Source organism: Erpetoichthys calabaricus, chromosome 4, assembly GCF_900747795.2.
Source record: "Erpetoichthys calabaricus chromosome 4, fErpCal1.3, whole genome shotgun sequence".
NCBI classification, from domain to species: Eukaryota; Metazoa; Chordata; class Cladistia; order Polypteriformes; family Polypteridae; genus Erpetoichthys; species Erpetoichthys calabaricus.
In genome coordinates, this window is record NC_041397.2 from 327,423,748 (window position 1) to 327,434,585 (window position 10,838).

Here is a 10,838-nt window from a genome sequence, read left to right on the forward strand (position 1 = left end):
CAAGCCAAGTTAGCAATTTTAAAAACAAGAAGAAATAAAGAGAAGAACCTCATGGGGACTGACGCTCTGCTGCTCTTCAAAGTTTTAATTAAAAGTAGACTGAAACTCGATTTCATGTACCATAAACTAACAAACAATTTAGAAATGTTTAGCGACATGTGGGGGACACGACAGGTACTGTGTGCTGTGGAGGGGGGTGAACTGGTGTTCAACTGGGAATAACAAAAAGTAATGGTGGGCATCAACATCATGTAGTTATTATTGTGTGGAGTAGGAGGAGTGTAAAGGGGGAGTACAGGTGGTCTTTGTGTTATAATGAATTATTAACTGGTAAAGTTCTTATTAATGTGCGGAGTAGGAGGAGTGTAAAGGGGAGTAAAGGTGGTCTTTGTGTTATAATGAATTATTAACTGTTAAAGTTATTATTAATGTACGGAGTAGGAGGAGTGTTAAGGGGGAGTAGTTGGGGTCGGATGTATGGCTCTCTTGTTTATTATGACGCTTGGTTTTTTATGTAAATTGAATGTGTATATTGTTTTGTTAATGGTTTTGTCACTGTTTAAAATAAAGGTCATTTTAAAAATAAAATAATATCTATCTATCTATCTATCTATCTATCTATCTATCTATCTATCTATCTATCTATCTATCTATCTATCTATCTGTCTATTATATAGTGCCTTTCATCTATCTATCTATCTATCTATCTATCTATCTATCTATCTATCTATCTATCTATCTATCTATCTATCTATCTATTATATAGTGCCTTTCATCTATCTATCTATCTATCTATCTATCTATCTATCTATCTATCTATCTATCTATCTATCTATCTTGACAGTCCAGTTCTCTTCCTGTGACCTCAAGTGTCCATCACAATCCCCAGCACTTTCTATTAGTTTCTGATTTCAGTTGTCCCACCTTGTGACCCTTAGTGACAAAGTGACATTTGCTCAGCCCCTCTCTGACGTCACTTTTCTGCTCCTGATGTCCATGTGCTCCTCTGTTGGTGTCCCATACATCAGACTTGTGACGTGACCCCATTGTCGTGTATTCTACCCTCACAGCTCGAGTCTCGCCTGTTTCTTAGACAAATTGTCACTTGATTGATGACATTGGTGTCACCCTTTATTACAACACTGGCACCTTGAACAGGGGACATGTCCTCATTTGAATGTTGCAAAGTGTCTGCAGACATTGGCCTTAACCAGCGTATTCTAACGTGACATCAAGGACACACAAATGACGAGAGTCCTAAACACGGAGACAGCTGCAGTGGACGCCAATACTCTTTAATGTCACACACGTCATTGTCATTGTCACAGAGTGACGTTTTTAAGATTTATTTAGTAACGTGTGTTATGTTTTATTGTTTGTCCTGAAGAAGTCATTGAGAGAATCGCGTTGGCCCTCAGACTGTGAGGTTTATGTGGTCGGACCTCGAGAATCAGGACCCCTCAAACTGGCTGCCATGGGGGGCTTCACTTGTGTCTTCAGAACTAAAAGGATTTGCTTGTGATTTAGGACTGAGCTATGAAGAGACAATTGTTTGGTTTTCTTTTACATTCTTTCATATTCTGTCTGTTTATTATGGGATGTGTTGTTGTTCTTTTGATTTGTTTCCTGATCTTCACAGGTGAGTTAATCCTGGTGGTCCGGACTGCTGAATTCCTGATGATTCTTGTCCTTTTCTGAGCCCCTGACATGTTCTTCTTGTGATCTTCTGATTCTTTTCTCTTTCGGTGGCCCAGCTGCTGTTCTTCTTATCTTTTTATTCTTTAATTCTCCGTGTGGTTTGATGTCACTGAGATGTCAATTGTGTCATTTCTAACACCTACCAGCAGGTGGCGATGCTAGCAGGTCAATCTGCCATTTTGCTCTGAATGGGCAGCTCAGGTCAGAGGAGCGCTGGGAGTGGACAGCATGTGACGTGTGAGTGTCTGAAGTGTCACATGTCAGTCCTGTCCACCCTGTCCATTATGTCACTGATCACACAGTCAGTCCAGTCTTTGTCACAATAGACAGACAGAGTGTCCTCATCATCTAAGTTGTCTGACATCAGGAGAGCCCACCATGACAGACACTCGAGTGTCGTGCTCTCCGATGTCCAGCAGTGACCGGCGTGTCTAACAGGAATCTATGGATGGGGTCCTGCAAATCAGTCAAAGCCCCTCCATGTGCTGAGTCCTCAGTTACAGACACAAATCCAAGGTGGTCCCTCCGCTGTCATCAGCTTTGACAAGTCTGTCTGGACCCCCGAGTGCAGGACACTGTCAGCCTCATGTCCTTCACATTCCTGTCCAATGTCCACATGTCACTTTGAGTCACTTGTCACCAGTCAGTGTGGCAGGAAGGCAGAAGACGCTGTCATGTATATAGCGACTTACCTTATAAGGACAGCGGTGGTCTCAGGGTCAAAGTGCATTTCAGTGAAGACGGCGCAGTCATTGAGCACTTGTGCTGTGTGTCCTTCTGTCTGTCTGTCTGTCCTCACTCGTCTCTCTTCTTCTTCACAGGTTGTGGTCTTGTGGTCTCACCTCGGCCTGCTGCTCAGCTCTCTCCTCGGTCCTCTCATCTCCAAACTCACGGCTGACTGAACTGAGTCTGAGGAACAACAACAACCTGGGAGATTCAGGGGCTCGTCAGCTGAGTGAGGGGTTCAGGAGTGACAAAATACAATTAAAGTTTCAGAGACTGACCAGTGTCCATTCTGTAATGTGAGAGAAACCATTTTTCATCTGTTCATTCACTGTGAACGGCTGAAGCCTTTGTTCATGTTCTTGGACTTTCTTCTTGGTGGATTTGGTTTTAAGTTCTCTAATATTTGCTTTGTCTTTGGTATTAATTATTATCAAAACAATCAGAATAAATGTGTTATTGGAAACTTCCTCTTAGGACAGGCCAAGTTAGCAATTTTAAAAACAAGAAGAAATAAAGAGAAGAACCTCATGAGGACTGACGCTCTCCTGCTCTTTAAAATTTTAATCAAAAGTAGACTGAAACTCGATTTCATGTACCATAAACTAACAAACAATTTAGAAATGTTTAGCGACATGTGGGGGACACGACAAGTACTGTGTGCTGTGGAGGGGGGTGAACTGGTGTTCAACTGGGAATAACAAAAAGTAATGGTGGGCATCAACATCATGTAGTTATTATTGTGTGGAGTAGGAGGAGTGTAAAGGGGGAGTAAAGGTGGTCTTTGTGTTATAATGAATTATTAACTGTTAAAGTTATTATTAATGTACGGAGTAGGAGGAGTGTTAAGGGGGAGTAAAGGTGGTCTTTGTGTCGTAATGAATTATTAACTGGTAAAGTTCTTATTAATGTGCGGAGTAGGAGGAGTGTAAAGGGGAGTAAAGGTGGTCTTTGTGTCGTAATGAATTATTAACTGTTAAAGTTATTATTAATGTGCGGAGTAGGAGGAGGGTACAGGGGAAGTAGTTGGGGTCGGATGTATGGCTCTCTTGTTTATTATGACGCTTGGTTTTTATGTAAATTGAATGTGTATATTGTTTTGTTAATGTTTTTGTCACTGTTTAAAATAAAGGTCATTTTAAAAATTATCTATCTATCTATCTATCTATCTATCTATCTATCTATCTATCTATCTATCTATCTATCTATCTATCTATTATATAGTGCCTTTCATATCTATCTATCTATCTATCTATCTATCTATCTATCTATCTATCTATCTATCTATCTATCTATCTATCTATCTATCTATCTATCATATAGTACCTTTCACATCTATCTATCTATCTATCTATCTATCTATCTATCTATCTATCTATCTATCTATCTATCTATCTATCTATCATATAGTACCTTTCACATCTATCTATCTATCTATCGATCGATCGATCTATCTATCTATCTATCTATCTATCTACCATATAGTGCCTTTCATCTATCTATCTATCTATCTATCTATCTATCTATCTATCTATCTATCTATCTATCTATCTATCTATCTATCTATCTATCTATCTATCTATCTATCTATCTATCTCTACTGTCTTGCTGTTAGTGTGGTCTGGGGTGGCCGTGTCTGAGTGTGGTGTTGGCTGTCGGAGTTTTCTGTCTTCAGTAAGTTTTTTTGTTTTTCTTTTTTTCTAACTCTAATTTCTTATTTTTCTGTATCAGAGGGTTTTGTCAGATAAGACGCGGCTTTGGCGTTTAGCCATGGCCGCGTCCAAAGGGTCCTTACCTGGTCTAATGCCTCAGTTTTATGAGAATCTTTCCCGCCGACATGGGGCTAAAGTACTAGTAGAGCCGCACGTTTCAGCTGAAGAGTGTGTTGTGGCTGTCGGTAAAGTTGTTGGCTATAAGAATGTCCGTTCGGCCTCAAGAATGAATAAGGCGGTGGTGGTTTTTCTTAATGAGGATTCCCTGGTTGACAAACTTGTAGAAGAAGGGGTTATTGTTAATGGCGCTTTTTTTCCTGTTTTACCTCTATCAGCACCTGCAAAAAAGATTATAATTTCAAATGTCCCTCCGTTCTTAAAGAATGATGTTTTGGTGCAGGAACTGCGCCGCTATGGCCAGGTTTTGTCAGACATAGTGATGATTCCATTGGGCTGTAAAATGAAAGAATTGAAACACGTTGTTTCATTTAGGAGGCAGGTTTTTATGGTGTTGAACAACATGAATGAGGACATAAATGTTGCTCTAAGATTCAAAGTTGATGGCTGTGATTCTGTGGGTTTTGTTACTTCGGACTCGATGAAGTGTTTTAACTGTGGGACTCAGGGCCGGACACAAGGCGTCTCAGTGTAAGAATGAGACCATTTCATCAGCGATGAGACGGAGTATGAAAGTGGTGAGGAGGTGGACAGTATGGAGGATGAGGAGACTGCAGAGGTAACTGAGCTCGTAGCTGAAGCACAGGTTGTGAGTGATTTGCTCCCCACTGCAGTGTTAACAGTCGCTCCTGAGACGAGCCGGCTGACTACTGAAGGGAATGCGTCGGCTGAGCTCGGCGATCACGTTAAACACGAGTCAGATAGGAGTGCTCAGTGCGAGTCTGTGCTCAGAGAACCGAGTAAAGATAAACTGGAGACTGCGGAGGTCCACAGCGGTGGGGATAAGACGGCGAAGGTCGGCACAGAGAGAGCTGCGCCCGTCGGCCCTGCTGTGAATGAAGCTATGGCTACTGACGTGGATGCAGAAACACCAGCGTGTGGGTGTGAGTGGCGAGACCGATCAGAGGGAGAGTGCAGGAGTGGGGGTGTGAGGAGGAATTTACAGTTCGCACTCGAAAACGTAAAGAAAAATCAGACACTAAAAAATCTGCAAAGAAAAGTCACATAGCTGGCGAGCCATCTCAAGGGTGTAGCTGGAATCTTAGAAGTCAAAGTGATTGTCACAGCGACCTGAGTGATCGTGAGCACGACGACGGTGACACTGACGTCTCAGTAAGGAGTACGACCTCGTCCCAATACAGACTCAGTGGCGGGTATGACACTGAGAGTATTTAGAAGTTTTTGGACTTCATTGAAGGCAGGAGGGGTATTAGAGGAGAGGATCACTTCCCTGACCTTCCATTGTTTGTGGTGTCCGCTCAGAGAGTGATGTGCAAAGCGGCGCTTCTGGGAATGGACCAAAAAGAAACTACCAGGCTAAAAAATGTTATTAGCAGGGTGCGAAAGTCCATTTTTCAGAAATAATTTATATGTTCTTAAATCTTCTTTATTTTTGGTTGTCATGTGCAGTGCTGTTCACTCCCATTTGTGTCTCCTCAATGCAGTCTTTACACATTGGGAGTTTAAATGTGAATGGCTGTAGGGCGACTGCAAAGAGAGCCGCTCTGTTTGAACCAAAAGGCTCTTCAGGTCACTTTCTTACAGGAGACTCACTCTGATGTTAGAAATCAGCCGGACTGGTTGTGTGAGTGGGGGGGTCAGGCTGTCCTGAGTCATGGCTCACACGTCAGTGCTGGGGTGGCCATACTAATCTCAAAAATGGCAAATTTACAAATCACTAACATTAGTGAGGTGGTGGCTGGGCGCCTCTTGGTAGTTCAGGTGAAGGACAAGAACCAAGATTTGGTGTTTATTAACACTTACGCTCCAACAAATGGAGGAGAGAGACTTTGTTTCTTTAAAGCTCTGAGGAAGGTGCTGGAGAGTTTTGTTAATGGGGAGATCCTGTTAGTCGGAGGAGATTTTAATTGTACGGATAATAACTTATTGGACCGTAATGGTGCTGAGCCTCATCCAGTGTCTGTCCAAGCTTTACGCTACTTATTAGACCACTCAGACCTGGTGGACATCTGGAGAAGTAAATTTCCATCAGATAGGCAGTACACCTGGGTTAAGGGGGGTGGTGGGTGCATTTCGATGGCGCGTTTGGACCTTTTTTACTGTCTGAGGCACCTGCTGAACACAATCACTAAGGCATATATTTGCCCTGTCGGATTCTCAGATCACTCTCTGGTAGGAATAAATGTCTCTGTCACTGTAAAACCTTTCTCTAAATCTCTTTGCCACTTTAATGTCTCCCTGTTAGAGGATTCTCATTTCCTCAAGTGTTTTGAGTTTTCCTGGCTGCAGTGGACACAAACCAAGTCCAGATTCCCATCTCTTCGACAGTGGTGGGATGTGTCGAAGGTGCAGATAAAAGCCTTTTGCCAGCAGTACACTCAGCAAGTGACCAGGCGGTGTCTTTATGAGATGAAGAGCCTGGAAGAGGACATCACAAATCTGCACAGCATCTTACAGGACTGCTTTAGTGAAGAAACGCTTACTGTTTTAACATCCAGAAAAAAATCCCTCTCTGAACTCCTGGAGCTCCGTGCCCAAGGTGCCTTGGTGCGCTCACGTTTTCAAACTTTAAATCACCTGGATGCACCTACGAAATTTTTCTTTAATCTGGAAAAGAAAGAGGCCGAAAGTAAAGTGATCCACATGCTGCAGGACGCTGAAGGTCATGAGCTGCACACCACAGAGGAGATCAAGAACTTTGCGGTGTCTTTTTACTCGGATTTATTTAAAGATGGTGTAATTGATGATTCGGCCATGTTGGACTATTTGTACGGATTACCCAAACTTCCAGACACGGTCAAGCTGACGCTGGAGGCAGACATCAGCCTTCAAGAATTCTCAGATGCACTGGCTGGTTTAAATACTGGAAAGGCACCAGGAATCGATGGCATCCCAGCTGAATTCTATAAACATTTCTGGTACCTGCTGGGTGCGGAGGTGTACGCGGTGTTCTTCGAGAGTTTACAGGACGGGGAACTGCCGTTGAGCTGCAGAAGAGCAGTCGTCACTCTGCTGCCTAAGAAGGGAGACCTTTGCCAAATAAAGAACTGACACCCTGTGAGTCTGCTGTGCACAGACTATAAGATCTTCTCGAGGGCCCTGGCCAGCCGCCTGAGGACTGTGATGGACCTGCTCGTCAGTCCCTGTCAGACATACTGTGTGCCCGACAGGACTATTTATGACAATATTTTTGTATTACGTGATATCATCTCAGCCTCAAATCTTTCTGGGATGGATTTAGGAATCTTATCCATTGACCAGGAGAAAGCTTTTGACCAAGTAGATCACCGGTTTTTGTTTAAAACATTGAAATGTTTTGGGTTTGGTGATACTTTTGTTCAGATGATTGCAATGCTGTACACCAATGTCTTTGGGATTTTAAAAGTTAATGGCACCCTGAGTGCACCATTTCCAGTCAGGAGGGGAATTCGGCAGGGCTGCCCCTTGTCCGGCATGCTCTACGCTTTGGCCATCGAGCCGTTTCTTTTTCAGTTGAGGCAGACACTACAGGGGGTGACATTTCCATCCTGCCCAAATATTAATTTCAAATGTTTGGCCTACGCTGATGATATTATTGTTTTTATCAAATCAAAGGGGGACATTGAAGTTTTGATTTCTTTCCAACAAATTTTCGAGAGCATATCATCAGCAAAAATCAATTGGACTAAGAGTAACGCCTTCTTACTGGGCTCCTGGTCTGGATGTCCTTTACCAGACTTGCCTGGTGGCCTGAAATGGAACAGGAAGTGCTTCAGGTATCTTGGTGTGGTCATGGGCAGTGAGGAGGTGGACGAGAGTAATTAGGAGGGACTTTTAGAGAAAGTGACCTCTCGTCTGAACAAGTGGAAGTGGATCGTACTTAAACTGTCATATAGAGGGCGGGTGATCGTCATCAATCATTTGGTGGCCTCAATGCTGTGGCACAAACGCATGTGTGGTGACCCCCCTCTGGGGCTTTTGAAGAAGATCCAAAGAGTTTTGGTCGATTTTTTCTGGGACGGCTTGCATTGGCTAAAGCAGAGTGTGCTGTTTTTACCATTGGAAGAAGGTGGTCAGGGACTTCTGGATATCTCCTCAAAAGTCGCAGCCCTCAGGCTCCAAGTCCTACAGAAGCTTTTCTGTGTTTCATATTCCCTGAGTTGGAGGGAGTTAGCACTGAGTTTCCTTCATTGTGTGGGTGGGTTAGGGTTTGGTGAAGCAGTTTTGGTAATAAATCTACAAAAAATGGACCTTTCTGTGTTGCCACAATTTTACAGAGGTGTCCTATTAACTTGGCACTTGGTGTTTAGGAGGAATTTTAACACAACTGGCTGGCTTCAAAATGAGCCTTTAATTTTTAATTCTGTCTTTTCATGCCCTCTCTTGCACAGTGAGAGTTTTGTTTCAGTTCTTATTAAGCATCAGGTACTGAAACTGGCACAGATTTATGATGCCAATACCAAGTTATTCATTGATGCTGAAGTCTTGGCTTCTCTTCTTGAAGTAAAGTCAGTCAGGACGATTCAGCACCTTCTCTCCTCTGTAGCTAAAGACTATCACTTGCTAAATGACTCCATCAGCTCCACTGGTAATAGTTTGGATGTTTGCCCCGCTGTGGACCTCTCATTACTGCCAGTCCATTCAGTTGTTAAGTTCACCAAAGGAACAGTGGGGGGCTTTGACTCACTGACCAAGAGAGAGCTTTATGAGTACTGCGTTAAGGGGATTCACTTCTCTGCACTGGGGTCTGTGCTGGACACTCCATGGAGGGAGAAGCTGGGAGTGGAAGGGCACAGGGGGCCTGCACAGAGGGAGCTGAACAAGCCACCAAGTAACAAAAGAACTGCAGATTTGCAGTGGAGAATTGGGCATGGGATCGTTGCCACCAACTCCTTTTTGAACATTATTAAAGAAGCGGAAAATGATTCTTGCATAATCTGTGGACAAAAAGAAACAATTTTTCATTTGTTTTTGTATTGTAATCGACTGACGGGATTCTTCAGGTTCTTTGAAGCTTTGTGTACCAATTTGATAGGAACTTTTAATGAAGTCCTGTTCATTTTTGGAATTAAATATAATAAGAAAACTCGATGCAGGATTCAGGTGTTTAACTTTCTGTTAGGTAAAGCAAAGCTGGCCATTCTCAAAAGTCGAAATAATAAGCAATGTGGGTCAGAACTGACGGATATTTGTTTAATTTTTAAGTTGAATGTTTATTCAAGAATAAGACTGGAGTTTGCTTTTTATAAACAGATGAATAGAATGGGGGTGTTTGAAAATGTGTGGGGAGTGAAAGGGGGGCTGTGCTCAGTCAATGAAGGGGAGCTGAAAATGAATTTCTGATTTCACTGTGGTGGCCAAGAGAAAGACAAAGAAATGGTGGGCATCAATACCACGTTATTATTAATGTGCGGAGTAGGAGGAGCGTAATGGGGAAGTTATGGTGGTCTTTGTGTTATAATGAATTATTAACTGTTGCTTTTGTTATTAATGTGCGGAGTAGGGGGAGTGTAAAGGGGGAGTAATAGGGGTCTGATGTATGGCTCTGTTGTTTATTCTGAATTTTGGTTTTCTTTTCTATTGATTGTGTTTGTTTATGTTTCAGTTTTTTGCTTATCTATACTAATAAAAGGCAAAGCCCTCACTGACTCACTGACTGACTGACTGACTGACTGACTGACTGACTGACTCACTCATCACTAATTCTCCAACTTCCCGTGTAGGTAGAAGTCTGAAATTTGGCAGGTTCATTCCTTACAGCTTACTTACAAAAGTTAGGCATGTTTTATTTCAAAATTCTACGCCTAATGGTCATAACTGGAACCTGTTTGACTGACTCACTCATCACTAATTCTCCAACTTCCCGTGTAGGTAGAAGTCTGAAATTTGGCAGGCTCATTCCTTACAGCTTACTTACAAAAGTTAGGCAGGTTTTATTTCGAAATTCTATGCGTAATGGTCATAACTGGAACCTGTTTGACTGACTCATTCATCACTAATTCTCCAACTTCCCGTGTAGGTAGAAGTCTGAAATTTGGCAGGCTCATTCCTTACAGCTTACTTACAAAAGTTAGGCAGGTTTCATTTCGAAATTCTACGTGTAATGGTCATAACTGGAACCTGTTTTTTGTCCATATACTCTAATGGAGGAGGCGGAGTCACGTATCGCGTCATCACGTATTACGCCTCCTACGTAATCACATGAACTGAAAACGAGGAAGAGATTTACAGCACAAGTCAAACGCGGGAACGACAGTAAATGATGTTAATTGTTGACTGTCTTTTAATACTGTGTACTTGTTGAGTGTCTTTTAATACTGTGTAAGCATACATATTAACACATGTGCAATTAAACGTGTGCATTTACGGGGTGATTTCTCAGGCTTAAAAGCTTGCCTTTTATTAAAAAGGTACATGCAAACTCTTTTCATTCTGAAGGGCACAAACCACGTTAGATTTCAGCCGTTAAACGCGCAAAAATGTCAGTACACCAGATAAATAAGCGCAACATATTATCAGTTGTATTGTATGCTTACAATACATATAGAAATGTGTTAATCGTTAACTAATATTATGGGATGGTGTTTT

The 10,838-nt window shown here is 42.4% G+C and overlaps 3 protein-coding genes across 3 annotated transcripts in view; all 3 read left to right on the plus strand.

Moving 5' to 3' along the window:
• Nucleotides 1-2,739, plus strand: part of LOC114644529 (uncharacterized) — a 597,107-nt gene extending 594,368 nt beyond the window's left edge. Inside the window, exon 7 of the mRNA XM_051925835.1 lies at nucleotides 2,520-2,739. Within this exon, the coding sequence (XP_051781795.1) occupies nucleotides 2,520-2,724 (205 nt within the window). The 3' untranslated portion in view covers nucleotides 2,725-2,739. The remainder of the gene's footprint in view (nucleotides 1-2,519) is intronic.
• Nucleotides 1-10,838, plus strand: part of LOC114643553 (protein NLRC5-like) — a 5,922,889-nt gene that overhangs the window by 2,968,313 nt on the left and 2,943,738 nt on the right. The window lies entirely within an intron of this gene.
• Nucleotides 1-10,838, plus strand: part of LOC114642560 (NACHT, LRR and PYD domains-containing protein 3-like) — a 691,964-nt gene that overhangs the window by 140,407 nt on the left and 540,719 nt on the right. The window lies entirely within an intron of this gene.